This window comes from Chiloscyllium punctatum, chromosome 44 (genome assembly GCF_047496795.1).
Source record: "Chiloscyllium punctatum isolate Juve2018m chromosome 44, sChiPun1.3, whole genome shotgun sequence".
NCBI classification, from domain to species: Eukaryota; Metazoa; Chordata; class Chondrichthyes; order Orectolobiformes; family Hemiscylliidae; genus Chiloscyllium; species Chiloscyllium punctatum.
The window spans coordinates 48287828-48302996 of record NC_092782.1 but is presented as its reverse complement, the minus strand read 5'-3'; the positions used below and the strand labels follow the sequence as shown (position 1 = coordinate 48302996).

Here is a 15169-nt window from a genome sequence, read left to right as displayed (position 1 = left end):
AGAGGGTTGTGGATATTCCATCATTGAATACATTTAAGGCTTGAAAAGATATCGATCCACCACCTTGAACCAAAAGTAACATGTGCAGAGGATCAGCTATAATTGGTTTGAATGACTAAACAGGTTCAAGGGGTTGTATGGTGAAATTCTCCTTTTGCAATGTTCTTGTGAAATACTTTTGAATAACTGCCCATGTGATCATCCAGAACAACTATTTACACATTGAATTAAAATAAAGCTCTTCCCATGCAATCTATTCAAAGTGTACTTTTTGCTAATTTTAGAAGCTTGTAACCTTTCAAGACTCCTTTTAAAAAGGAATTAATTAGTTGCCTGAAAAATCAAATATATGGAGTGAGCAATACAGTGTGATTTCACCAGGAGAACACCACAAATGAGTTTTCAGAGTTGCAACTACCTGTGTTTCTATGTCCTTTGCTCTTATTTTCTTGGTATACATATAATTTAATAATTAAGTGGGCCTTAACTACTACTTCCACAGTGTAAAGTCTTTTCTTCATGATTTGTCATTTATACATCGTTAAAACTCATTGTTCTTTTCGCCATTTGGCATAATGCAAGTTATCTTTTAATGCATTCTAATCAAAACGTAATAAGACCAGACCAGTACACCTAAGGTTTTGGTGTAACTTCTTTAACTTAGTATTCCACTCTTATGATTATACTTCCTAGTCTTTTATTGGGTTCTCTGTAGAATTGTTTGGACATTGAAATGAGATACATCTTTTGGTCCAATTGAGTTCTCCCTAATGTTTTCCAAAGTCCTCTGGATTGAGTCAATGCTACTTATTCCATACATAAATACATACTTCACATTTCTTTGACCTTCCTGCAACAGTGTACATAATGTTTAATCTTCTGTGTGTTTGTCTATTTTCCTAATTGATCTAAATAGCAATACATAGCAAAGATCCAAAGCCAGATAAAGACATTCTAGTACATTCCGATCATTTAAGTGTTGAAGAAAATCAGCAAACAACAACAAAAATAAAAGTTACCACCACTTACTGATAAAGATCCAGAAACTCAGGATGAGGGTTCACACAATCCAATGGTCCATAGATTAAATGCACTGCAACAAAAGTTGCACATTAGGGATATTTTTATTCAGTCATTACAGCTACATGGAACAGTATTTGTTAATATTCAGTTCAAGGAATCACAACAGTATTCACATTACTTTGGGTCAAGACTGATGCCTTTGGTTATATTCTGGAAAGACTTGCCATCTTTCCAAAAATCAATCAGGATTGCCTTGGCAGACCCATTTTTTGCAGCCTGTACCTGTCCCACAATGTGTTTCTTCTTATCTTAACTCTAATTTTGTCCCCTTTTGGTCTCTGCCCACTTACATTTGTTATTCTCCTGATCAGTTTCACAATTTCCAACTACCTGGCCCCAGCTTCACCACTGACATGCAGCCCCTTTCCAATCCAGGATGGTCTGAAGTCTCTCCATTCATCCTTGAAAAGAGACCTGAACAGTTCCTATCCCCAACCATCCTCTCTCGCTTGGCTGAGCTCATTCTCACTTTGAGCACTTCTCCTTTATCTCACGTTCTCAAAGTCAAAAGGTATGGCTTTGGGTACACATAGGTCCCAGCTATGTCTGTGTCTTTGTGAGGTATGTGGAACTTTCCTTGTTTTAGTTGCACTTGGCCACTTCCCACAACTCTGCTACGTTGATGATGTCACTGGTGCTGCTTCCTGCTCTCATCTGGAATTGGAAAAATTAATTAGTTTTGCTTCCAACTTCCAGTCTTCTTTCTCCTTCAGTTGTTCCACTTCTGATTCTTACCTCACCTTCTCTGTTCAATTTCAGGGGATAGAATGTCCTCCAATATCCACTGACTTCCAGTTACTGCAATTACAATTCCTCACATCCCACCTCCTTGATAAGGTATCACACGTTCAGTTACTAAGTAAGATAAGAGCTGAACATGTTATAGGGTCACAGCCATACAGCATGGAAACAGGCCATTCAGTCCAACCAGTCCATGCCAAACATAATTCAAACTAAACTAGTGCCAGCTGCTTACACTTGACACACATCCCTCCAAACATTTCTTTTTCACAATTATCTAAAAGTCATTTAAATATTATAACTGTACCTGCAGCAACCACTTCCTCAGGAAGTTCATTCCACAAACCATTCTCTGTGGGGGAAAAAAAAAGCCCTAATTTTTAAAAAATCTTTCTCCTCTCATCTTAAAAATATGCCCCCTGGACTTGAACTCCCAGAGGGGAAAAAAACAACACTTGCCATTCACCTTATCTAATCCTCTCATTATTTTATAAACCTCAATAAGGTCATTTCTCAAACTCCTAAACTCCAGTGAAAAAAGTCCCAGCTTCTCTTTATAACTGAAACACTCCATTCCCAGCAACATCCTGATAAATCTCTTCTAAACCCTCTCCTGCTCAATAAAATCCCTTCAATAACAGGGAGACCAGAACTGGACAGAGTACTCCTGGTCAGGCCTTTCCAATGTCCTGTACAACCTCATCCCCAACATCCTAACTCCTTTATTCAAATGTCTGAGCAATGAAAGCAAGTGTGCTAAACACATTAACCACCCTATCTACATGTAATGCAAACTTCAAAAAGTTATGCACCTGAACTCCCAGGTCTCTGTTCCTCAACACTACCCAAGGCCCAACTTTTAATTTATAAATCTTGCCTTGTATTTTTACCAAAATACCTTGTGTTGGGGTAGCATATTAGCACAGACAAAGTTGAGATAATGGGAACATTTTAGGATGGTAACCTGTAATATAGTTGGTAAATTTGCGGATTACACCAAAACCTCAGAGTACAACAGGACCTTGATCAGATGAGCCAATAGGCCAACGAGTGGCAGATGGAGTTTAATTTAGATAAATGTGAGGTGCTGCATTTTGGAAAGGCAAATCAGGGCAGGACTTGTACATTTAATGGTAAGGTCCTTGAGAGTGTTGCTGAACAAAGACTTTTGAGTACAGGTCCATAGTTTCTCCAAAGTGGAGTCTCAGGTACAAAATTAAAAATCACAACACCAGGTTATAGTCCAACAGGTTTAATTGGAAGCACACTAGCTTTCGGAGCATCGCTCCTTCATCAGATGATAGTGGAGGACTCAATCCTAACACACAGAATTTATAGCAAAAACTTAGTGTGATGTAACTGAAATTATACATTGAAAAATTGATTGTCTGTTGAGTCTTTCATCTGTTTGAATACCATGATAGTTTCACTTCTTTCATGTGTAAATCACAAAACCTTTTTTTAAAAAAAAGGTTGCATTCTCAGGTTAGCTATTAACAATGGGTGATAGCTGGACAATATGTTAACGGTGTTAGCCCCCTGTGTTCTCTGTCTATGCCATGATGTTTAGATTGATTCTAATCTAAAAAGTGAGATAACGGAGTTTTAAATGAATTCATGCAGCTTTTGAGCAAAGTACAAGTTCACCCCACAAAATATGTCTGTGCATGTGGATCTTTGTCGGTCTGTGTGTGGGTGTGTGCCTGGGTTGGGGGTTGTGAGTGTGAGAAAGTGCATGTGTGTGTGTGTAGTGAGTGTAGAGTGTCTTAAGTCTGTGAGGGGGTGCATGTGAGTGAGTGTGTGTATATATAAAGTGCAATGGTGGTCACCTGTAATGTGACATGAACCCAAGGTCCCGGTTGAGGCCCTCCCTCTGGGTATCGAAATTAGCTATCAGCCTCTGCCGAGCAATAATTCATGTAAAACTCCGTTATCTCACCTTTTAGATTAGAATCAATCTAAACATCATGGCATAGACAGAGAACACAGGGGGCTAACACCTTCAACATATTGTCTAGCTATCACCCATTGTTAACAGCTAACCTGAGAATGCAACTTTTTAAAATAAAGGTTTTGTGATTTACACATGAAAGAAGTGAAACTATTATTCAAACAGATGAAAGACTCAACAGACAATCAATTTTTCAACGTATAATTTCAGTTATATCACACTAAATTTTTGCTATAAATTATGTGTGTTAGGATTGAGCCCTCCACTATCATCTGATGAAGGAGCGATGCTCCAAAAGCTAGTGTGCTTCCAATTAAACCTGTTGGATTATAACCTGGTGTTGTGTGATTTTTAACTTTGTACACCCCAGTCCAACACCGGCATCTCCAAATCATGAGTCACAGGTAGATAGGATAGTGCAGAAGGCATTTCGTATGTTTTCCTTTATTGGTCAGAGCGTTGAGTGTGGAGTTGGGAGGTCATGTTGCATTTGTACAGGTTTTTGGTTTGGCCACTTTTGGAATATTGTGTGCATTCTGCTCTCCCTCCTCTTGGAAGGATATTGTGAAACTTGAAAGGGTTCGGAAAAGATTAACAAGGATGTTGCCAGGTTTGAAGCGTTTGAGCTTTAGTCCAGATACCCTGGACTAAAACTCTCTGAACATGTGTTTGTGAAATTCACATTTGAATTAAGAGTTACTGAGCTCTCTGGCTGAGACAAACTAGGCAAAATGCAAGCATAGGGGCAGCTATCTGGAACAGGGGTTTGGCTTGAAAAGCTAAAAGAGATGTTAAGTTCTTTTTCCTGAGATTCTTACACATATGATGCAACTGCAATATGTGAAATTCTGTGAACAACAAAACAACATTTTATTAAGCACAGTACAGTACAAGCTTTGGAGAAACTCTGAACACTTTGCCATGCTTTTGAAGCGTGTCCAGGGAAGCTCTCTGAACAAAGGAAACAGTTATTCCTTTATATCTTTACATCACAGTCAATAATGCTCACAAGACAAACCTCCAGTCACTCCCTCACAGTCACATGCCACTCAAGACACAATGCAGTGACCACATCACCTCCAGAAACAATGTAATGCAAATCATCCCTTAATGGTCAGTTCTGGTGTGATTATATTTTTTTAACTACAGGAAGTGGTCAGAATTCCAACTATAATGTTCTTATTGATTTCAGAATAGGAGATGACAGCAATGTAAATGGCCTTGTAAATGGCTCTGAATAATAGGAGATGATAATGTGTAAATCAGAGGCATCCCACCCTAGCCTCGGGACATCCAATTTCCTGCAGGTCAGCACAGCAAGTTAACTTGTTAATATCACAGAGGACTGCCACAAATGCCTCAGCTAAAGGACAATGAACACCAGCTTTCAGAGCAAACAACCGCAACATTCTGGACCCTACAAAATTACAAAACTATTTGACTTTTAATCATTTGCTCAGATACAGAGATACTGTTAAAAATCACATGACACCAGGTTATAGTCCAACAGGTTTATTTGGAAGTACGAGCTTTTGGAGTGCTTTCGTCAGGTGGAGTAGGATCACAGAACACAAAATTTATAGCAAAAGATCATAGTGTCATACACTGGTGCAATATATTGAACAAACCTAGATTGCTATTAAGTCTTTTAGAATGGGCTGCAGGTTTCAATTCATTAATATGTAAATCCCAGAACTTCTTTCAAGTCACAACATTTAATTCATTGTCTGAGCTGAGATGTCACTTCTTTAATAAAACCTTAAGTTATTTCGGGCATGTGGCTTGAAAGAAGTTCTGGGATTTACACATTAAAGAATCGAAACCTGCAGCCGGTTCTAAAAGACTTCACAGCAATGTAGATTTGTTCAATATATTGCACTGGTGTATGACACTAGATCTTTTGCTATAAATTGCGCCCTTTGATCCTATTCCACTAGTTACTTGATGAAAGGAGCAGCGCTCTGAAAGCTTGTACTTCCAAATAAACCTGTTGGACTCTAACCTGGTGTTGTGTGATTTTTAACTTTGTCTAGCCCAGTTTAACATCAGCACCTCCACATCATGGCAGAGATACTGAACATTCCACACCACTGTACAACATGCGAACCTGTTTGCCCTGTACGGGAAGGCTTTCACACTTTCAGCAACACCTTAACCTATACCCATCTAAGACAAATAATGGACATTCAAAACGATCAGAAACCCATTCACTTTAATTAGAAAACCATTCACACCTCATCTAATACTCAAAAAGGTCATTCAGCCCCAAGAGGAGGCACAATGATCAAATCCAGACTTGGCAAAAAGATGAGGGAAACTGACAAATCAGTATAACTGGGGAACCCTGATCTCTGGGGTTTGTTCAGCAAGAGGTCCAGGCAGCATCAAGAGAATCAGCCACAGCCACACAATCTTCTCATCCACGAGCCTACACATGTGGACGAGAATGGACTTGAGAGCCAAGACAATGACTGGGGCAGGGGCAGGGCCAGTGACATCCAACACTGTCCAAGCCAACAGAAACCACTTTGGGGGTGAGCATAACATCATCGAAAACATTGTTCCAGCTCAGCAAGATAAGGTAAGAAGTTTGGGCTTCAGGGTCGATGGTGCAAGGCATTCCCCAGGAAAGGGAAACAGGACAGGACCCCGGGATTCACGTTTTCTCTCTCTTTTACCATGATCACCCAATAATTAACAGCTGTCTGTAATTCAAAACCAACTGTATCAAGTCAGGGCTGCAAAAGTTAACTAGGGTGGTAGTAGCAGTCAGTCAAGTCTCATTTCACTTGAAGCATAGGATTTATTTTCCTAAATACTTATTTCCTTATCAGAGATTTTATATATGCACTTAATTTTGCTTGTTTTAATAAAATCAGAGTTTCCTTTGCTTCTGAAGCATCTGCCTCCTGTCTTTTCTTTTCACCACACCTCATCTCACTACATAAGTCCAGAACTAGAGGGCACAATTTAGGATGAGGGGGGACCTAAGGGGCAACTTTTTCACACAAAGGGTGATATGTGTTTAGAATGAGCTGCCAGAGGAAGAGATGGAGGCTGGTACAATTACAACATTTAAAAGGCATCTGGATGGGATTTAGAGGAATATGGGCCAAGTGCTGGCAAATGGGACTAGATTAATTTAGGATATCTGGTCGGCATGGACAAGTTGGACCGAAGAGTCTGTCTCCATGCTGTACATCTCTATGACTCTATAGCTAGTACAGTGGCACAGGGATCAGTACTGGGTCACATTTTTACAATGTATGTTTATATTAATTACTTAGATTAGGTAAGTGAATGTACAATACCCAAGTTTGGGGATGACAAAAATAAATGGGAAAGCAAGTGGTGAAGATGACAATGAGGGGTAGACATGTTAAGAGGGTGGGCAAAAACTTGGCAGATGGCAATATAATGTGGGAAAATTTGAGAGTATGCACAATAGTAGGAAGAACAGAGAAGAATATAATTAGAGAAAGACTGCAGAAAACAGCAGCATAGGAGGATTCGGGAGACTTTGTACATGAATCACAAAACGCTAGCATTCAAGTTCAGCAGGCAATAGGGAATGCAAATAAAAATGTTTGATTTTATTTCGAAGTGAATGACATAAAAGTAGTCTTGATAAAACTATATGAAGCATTAGTCAACCACACCTGAAATACTGTGAATAATTTTGATCCCCTTCACCTCTGTAAAGATAAACTGGCACTGCAGGTAGTTGAGAGAAGGTTCACTAGGTTGATCCTGGATAAGGAGGAATTTTCCTTGAAGGGGAGGTTTAGTAGGTTGGGCCAGAACTCATTGAAGTTTAGAAGAATAAAAGGCAGCTTTATTGAAACATATAAGATTCTTAAAGGGACTTCCCAGAGAAGGATGTGGATAGTTTGTTTCCTCTCTTGGGAGAGCCTCGGACGAAAGGACATAATCTCAGTTAAATCAGATGACAAAGACTTTATTTCATTCAGAAAGTAATAAATTGGGGGAATTCTTTACCACAAAAGCTGTCAAGGTTGAGTCATTAAGAATGTTGAAGGCTCTGATAAATATTTTTGAGCAGTCATGGAATGAGGGTTATAGGGAAAAAGCAAAGTAGACGATCATCAGGTTAGCCATAATCTCACTGAATGGCAGAGCAGACTCAAAGGGCCAAAGGTTGTTCTACTTCTACCCCTATATTTTATACTCTAAATCGGAGACCCAGCAACAATAACCTTAGTGAGTCGCTAAAGTACACTCTGGTGCAGAGCCTCCGGATGGTTTGTTCATTTCTCCTTAGCCCAAGGTACAGAGATCAATACGAACTTGACCACTGCTGAAACAGAGACTAATTAAAAGCAGCACACAGTGCAATCAAACCCAAGATATCCCTGGTCTGTGTACTTCAAAAGCGCATAGTTCATTAACCCACAGACTTCTAACAACACAAGGAATATACTGCCAAAAGAAAGGGATTGTTTTACAATGACTATTTTATTGTAAACAGCTTGTGTATGAGAGTAGTTTCTTTTTTCCGTTAATATAAAGCACAATTTGTTGTACATACGTGGAACAGAAGTCGAAGTCAGGGCTTTTACCCATCGATCCCTGTACTTCCACCTTTGATTAATAAACTGCAAAATACTGAAAGAGAATAAAACTGTAGGATGTTAGACTGACAGATCTAAGAGCTGGGTCATTATGACCATGAAATATACATTTATTAATGAACTCACCGTCTACACAGGCACAAGGTAAATTTGCATATCACCTACAGTATGTCACTGGAACAGGAAGTTGCTTTGTGACCATCTACACATTATTACTGATCCTCTTCCAGTCTTCAATCTTCCTCTACTACTTTCATTTTCTAGTTGTCCCTTCTTGCCCTTTTCTCATTTGTTACTCTACATTCTCCTACTCTACTGAAACTTCCTGCTATGTCACCCACAGTACACAGTGCTGCCTTGTGTTTCATCATTTTATAATTAGGCACTTCGACCTTAGGTATCTGACCCTAAATGTCATTTATCTTATCCTCTTATCTAAACAATATCAGCATTTCAATTGCATTTCCTATTTTCCAGAATTTAACACATTAAATGGATATAGAGAAAATAATTCCTTGCTGAGGTATCTGTGCTAAAAGGACAGTAGCAGTAGGCTAGTTGATTTGGACACTCTACGTTCCCCATTTATTCCTCAGCTGCAGTTATCTAAAAGTCAAAGGCAAGAAAACCTACTCCAAAGTTCAAAACTATTCCAGCAGAATATTTGTCTGAATTACTTGTTTATCTCTCCAACCTTCTACAGGCAGTGTAAAACCTGTTGCACTGTGAACTTTATCAACACAACTCCTCCACTGGGGGAAGGTTTTGTAATAACTTGCATCGATGCTCCACTCAAAGTTAAGTCAATACTGCACAGCCCTGACCCGGCAGGTTGACACAGTTGCAAGGTTCCAGCAGCTCAAGGAGAAAGGATATTTGCCTGCATCAATGGATTATCTGTACTTAACCTAGTAAGCCTCAATCCAGTTCCAAACCAGATACTCAGCTTAATGTTTTTATAGGTATTTATTCATACAGCAATCCTGCTACATTCTCACTTAAGCAGAATTCTGCACAAATTCTCCAAAGAAATACCCCCAGATGTGAAAAAGGCTTAGAGGTCATTACCTCTGCAACCCAGTGCAAGGCCTAAAGAATCATAATGCATATCAAGTAAAAACAGATGTTAAAAACATTGTAGTAGCTTTTTTAAACTGCCAGCAACATTAAGACCAATTGACAGTGTGTAAACTGATAACTTGGAAATGTAACTAGCCCAGTCCACACTTAGTTAGAAGTTTAACAAAACACAGAACCTGCTGAACTGAACGTTTTGATTTAGTCAATTATCAGAAGATGCTTTGTACTAAGACTTTAATTGCTCTGACATTTTCTGATATTTAAAACCTATTAGGTGTTCAACTCCATTAGCAAGCATATGCTACTTCTACTGGGTACATGATCTATTCAGTTGGACATTTAGAAAATTTATTTCGTTACTGCAGCTAATAATTTGGTTGTCCACTGAATAAAAAAAACTTGAAACATTATTGCTATTCTAACACATCATTCCTCATAAGCTTGAAACTGTTAAATACCTTACAGTCATTCATTCATCCAGTTTTTACCATCTTCAAGCTTGTAAAAGTATAATTACAGGTGTAACCTCACCTCTGTATTTCCCTCCAAGCAGCACATGTTCCTGACTAGGAACTAACCACCATTCTTCCCTAATGCAGAATCAACATCATGGAACTCCCACAGATGGACTGCAGTGATTCAAGATGAAAGCTGAACAGCTAGGTCTTCTCATGAGCAATTAGGAATGGGCAGCAAATGCTGGCCTTACTAGTGATGCTCAAATCCCATGAAACAATAAAAAAAACATGGAATCATCCAACTTGATTTAACTCATCGCCTCTCCATATGAAAAACGTTGCAGGCAAGACCAAGACTCAGTTTATTACCTTAATACCTAAATGTTTAGGAGAGTAGATAGACAGAGTAGTAATCTTTCAGATGGCGTTTTTGCAACATAGCGCTAGTGAGAGGAAGATTCTGCCGACCATTATCAATATTAGAGAGAGACAAGTGGGAGGTTTCAAGTTAGAGGGGGATTACACCTTGTATATAAAAGCAAAATCAGCAGCCAAGGTGTGCTCAGCACACATTATTTCCTCACAGATATATTCTCAATTGTTTACACAATTAATACTAAATTGGATGCGGTTTACATCCAACAACATTCCACAAGCTTTTACATTTAGCATCTGTGCAGCAAGTATTTGCCTGGTTACTGCAATTTTGAGAGACAGTGAAAGTGCCAATTTCGTTGCAATAATAAATACAAAGAGGCACAACTGGGTGACGTAAAGTGAAACACGCGCAACATTATGTGCTGCTGCAAGCGGTGAACAAAAAATGCAAGCTGAAAGACTTTAGATTTTTCACCCACCTGTCCATCACCAGGTTCCCATCATTGACCCGGACCATGGTCCACATGTCCCAGTATTCTGCATTCGTTGGTTGTGTATGGGGTCCAAACACCGCACTGATCCTGGAAAAAGCCCAAATTATATATATTCTCTCAGGCAGCTTCTTCACACACAAAGTTCCATTTTTCATTAAAATAAAAATGAATAAATGCAGCTATAAAAGGCATGGATTATCATGATAAACCCAACTAGCTCACAAAAGTTCTTTAAGGACTGAACTCCAATCTCTCACCAACATAGCTCACCAACTTTCCAGCCATTTGAAATGACATTATTAAGAATAGGCAATAAATACTAATCTACATCTTGATGGTAGAGCAAACCTTTTATTAAACTGCTCCTATGGGACCGAGAGTATGCTAGTTGATCAAGTATTCCAGGTAATTAAAACGGTGCACATAATCAATGCAAAAACACAGACGAAGTAATAGAAACATAATGCAGCGGGTATACATATTGCTATATTTTATTTACACCATAAATCATAAATAATAATGTAAATTTGTCTTAAATTTAAAAAACTTACCAGTTGAGTTAAAAAAGTCACACAATACCAGGTTATAGTCCATAAGGTTAATTTGGAAGCATTAACTTTTGAAGTGCTGCTCCTTCATCAGGTGGCTGTCACCCAATGAAAGAGCAGCGCTCCGAAAGCTGGTGTTTCCACATAAACCTGTTGGACTATAACCTGGTGTTGTGTGATTTTTAACTTTGTACACCCCACATCAACACCGGCATCTCCAAATCATGATTATCAGTCGAGAGCCTTCTCACTCAGACTCTCAACTATTCAGACATCACACTACTTGAGGAGAAATTGATTCAACTGTTAATATTTTGTGGCCATTCAACCGAACAAATATTGACCGAGAAATAATTTTTTTTAAAAATGTAATAATTGGACAGAACAATACAATAAACTTCACAGTATTTGAGGCATATAATTTTTGCCAGTTTATCGAGAGACAGTCAAAACAAAGTTTCCTGTACTATGAGGGTCTTTGATAAGAGTGGTGAATGCTCACTGAATAATGCTCTGACCCTGGAGATGTGGACCTGGAGTGTTTTTACCACCTGAAACTTTAGCTGGTGCTTAAAATTTACGAAAGAACTGGAGACATATCCTTCCAACAATTGAACCCAACTGGGATATGCTTGTAGTATGCTTTATTTAATTCACCAGGATGATAAAAATACATCACACCAACATTCTTTGCACTAATGTTTGTGAATTAAAAGATTGTACTATAATCCTATGTGAAGTATTATATCACAAACAGCAATTAAAAACTCTCATCACTCAGAAGGTTCAAATCAGTCCTGCCTTGTTTGTGGAAGAAGTTGAAACTGTGTAGGTTGAGAATGGAACAAACACCCTGTCCAATTCTTGTTCAGAGAATTAGTTTATTTCTGTTGCACACTGGCTTTAATCCAGGTACCATTACAGAGCTTACCCTTTTGAAAAGAAGTAGTAGTTCATAAGTCTGGTAAAGATTGATGAAAAGCATCCACTGTCCTTGAGCAGCTGTTAAAAAAAAATTATAAATTTAATTTAGAAATCCATCGCTCATACATTAATTCATGGCATGTAAACGTTTTTGTATCTGCTCTGACACAGCTTTCTCATACTTCACTAGATATTGAAATGAAGCATGTATATAAAAAATTGGGAATCCTGTGCAGAGTTTGCACTTACTTTCAATAAACCTCACCCCTGTTGTCAGAGTTCTTGTTACATTTTGTGTCAATATTTAATCATTGTAAATTGCTGTCCACATTTCTCTTCAACTTTACACACCATTCAAAATGTTGTTTCAGATTCTGATAATCATTTGGCACTTTGGAATGAGTTTCTGAAGTCTGTCGCAATTTAGTCAACATTCCTGACTTACACAAACTAACCAGACAGTGAGAAAACTATAGTACTTTAACTAGCTATAAATGAAAACAGCTGAAGTAGCTTTTCATTTTTTTCAAGTAACTTTTCACGTTTTCAAATAGCATTAGTACATTAAGGGACAGCAATGGAATTTTGACAATTCATATTAACTCTTTATCATTCATGAGGGTGTACCTGTATTATATTTTAGAAATAATTGAAAGTCCAGGTTAATAAAATAAGGATATAATGTTAATTTCCTTTCCATTAATAATACTAGTTATATAAAATTTCAGAGAAAGCCAGCCGAGGAGGAAGCCTTTATGTCTTGAACTAGATAAAATTCTCCAGTTAGTTCATCTCCAGTTTGGTGATTTACAAGATTCTAGGTACAATATGCACCTTTGTTAGATGCAGGGTAAAACAAAATAGGCCAAGTCTCCTAATTCTAATGAGCAGCTATTGATATGACAAGTACCAAAGCCAGGATCAGGTTTGGGTTTTCCTACTGACTTCCCCCAACCACAGGTAAATAATTTGTCAAGACCATCATTGCTACTGACAAAAGAAAGTACACTTCAGTGAGAAAATGAGCAATTGCAAAGTGCACTGAACTGTACCCCAGCAGGAATTGGTTACACTGGAGAAGAAGGGAGAAGAGTAAAGAATATGCAACTGAATTTAAAACTTTGCTTAAATTTTGTAACCCCAACTGAAAACATATGGAACACACAAAAAAAATTAAACAACTATTCCCCTAAAGCTACAGATCAACTGCTCTTGATTTTCTTCACAATGAACAATACTGGGCCAACACCTCTTCACAATCCTGGAAAGGTTTAAATACCCATTTGCAGTACACCTTTACCACCATCCTAAGTGAACAGTCATAATTGCCAAATATTTCAAAGTCAATCCCACTCTCACATTCTGGAACCTCGTCCATTTCCTCCTGCAGTTTTACTGCCTACAATGTTTAGTACTACTGACAGGAAACTGGTGCTTTAAGCTCCAAGATAGAAGCAGATCAATGTAATGTGCTCAATTAACTCAGCTTCGCTAGTTTGTATGAACGTTCATGTTCTATATGAGCAGCTCCTGCTTTAGTTACTTCATCTCACCATATCAAAAGATTCTTCCCTTGCTCGCTGCTTCAAGTACTTAGATACATTTAAAGAGAAGCTTCATATGATATTCAAGTCTTAATTGGAGCCCCACACTTAGTAAATTGAATTAATGCAGATTTTATTTAAAATAGATTATATACAGACCTTCTGTATAAATCTTGGGTGGTTTGTCTCTGGAAATATTCCTGAAATAATTACAAAGAATGAGGTAAGCTGTCATCCAGAGGAACTGGGAATAATATAAATGTGTTATTATTTTAACAAGATAGCCAAATAGTGAAATACCTCCATTTGACAAGCACAGGCTATTAATCATCAGATGTCCAGGTTTACCATGTTCAAACCTAACATAGGAGAGATTACGCACAAAAATTTGAACCATGAAACTTCCACACTGTAGACCCGACAGACATGAGTCCTATCACAGATCTCAATGTTAGACCAGACTAATGCCACAAGGTTCCTGCAGAACCAGTGTAACTGGATCACTTCAGCAATTCAGCCGTTATTCCTGCTCAGCAATAGTGATGTCCTATGCATTAGAATAAACAGCATGGTGCAGAATTATGCTCAGTAGCGCACGGAGTCCGTGGCTAGTACCAAACTATACAATCTCAGGATTAATCCATGATCTATACCACATTAGCTGATTTCAATCACAAAGAGACCCCAGAAAAAAAAAGACAGAATCCAGAAAGTGCTCCACTCTCGAACACAATCCAATGACTTGCTGAACACTGGGTAAAATCAAACAGATTGTGTTCTGTGTGGTTCCCTCCACAAGTATGCAGCCAACCTGCAGAGGATAGTTAATAAAACACTTGGTCTTGGGTGGTGGAGGATGCTGGCACTGAACATTGAAGCAGAGAAGGTTAAAGGGATGCCTGATAGAGGCGTATAAGATTGAGGGGCATGGACGGGGTGGATAGAAAGCACTGTGTGCCTTAGTTGAAGGTTAGTGTGGTGCTGGAAAAGCACAGCAGGTCAGGCAGCATCAGAGGAGCAGGAAAATCGATGTTCGGGCAAAAGCCCTGCTGACAAAGGGCTAATCTTGACTCTAATCCCCAGCACCTGCAGTACCCACTTTCACCTTAGTTGAAGGGTCAAGAACAAGGAGACAGATTTTTAAAGTGAAAGGCAGAAGATTTAGAGGGGATCTGAAGAAAACTTTTCTCATCCAGAGGGTGGCATGGGTCTGGAGTACATAGGCGGCACTGTGGCTCAGTGGTTAGCACTGCTGTCTCACAGAGCCAGGGACCCAGGTTCAATTCTAGCCTCAGGCAACCGCCTGAGTGGAGGCTGCACATTCTCCCTATATCTGCATGGATTTCCTCCGGGTGCTCCAGTTTCCTCCCACAATC

The 15169-nt window shown here is 38.8% G+C and overlaps 1 protein-coding gene across 3 annotated transcripts in view; it reads right to left on the bottom strand.

Annotated features, from left to right (window-relative positions):
• The window catches only part of mest (mesoderm specific transcript), a 28273-nt gene that overhangs the window by 3546 nt on the left and 9558 nt on the right, over positions 1–15169 (bottom strand). For 2 of the 3 annotated variants that reach the window (XM_072562886.1, XM_072562887.1), the window contains 7 exons: positions 14094–14152; positions 13953–13993; positions 12257–12327; positions 10763–10864; positions 8325–8401; positions 2132–2176; positions 1030–1093 (listed from right to left, as the gene is read on the bottom strand). In XM_072562886.1, coding sequence (XP_072418987.1) covers positions 1030–1093; positions 2132–2176; positions 8325–8401; positions 10763–10864; positions 12257–12327; positions 13953–13993; positions 14094–14152 — 459 coding nt within the window. The remainder of the gene's footprint in view (positions 1–1029; positions 1094–2131; positions 2177–8324; positions 8402–10762; positions 10865–12256; positions 12328–13952; positions 13994–14093; positions 14153–15169) is intronic. The other variant, XM_072562888.1, reaches the window with a different exon arrangement.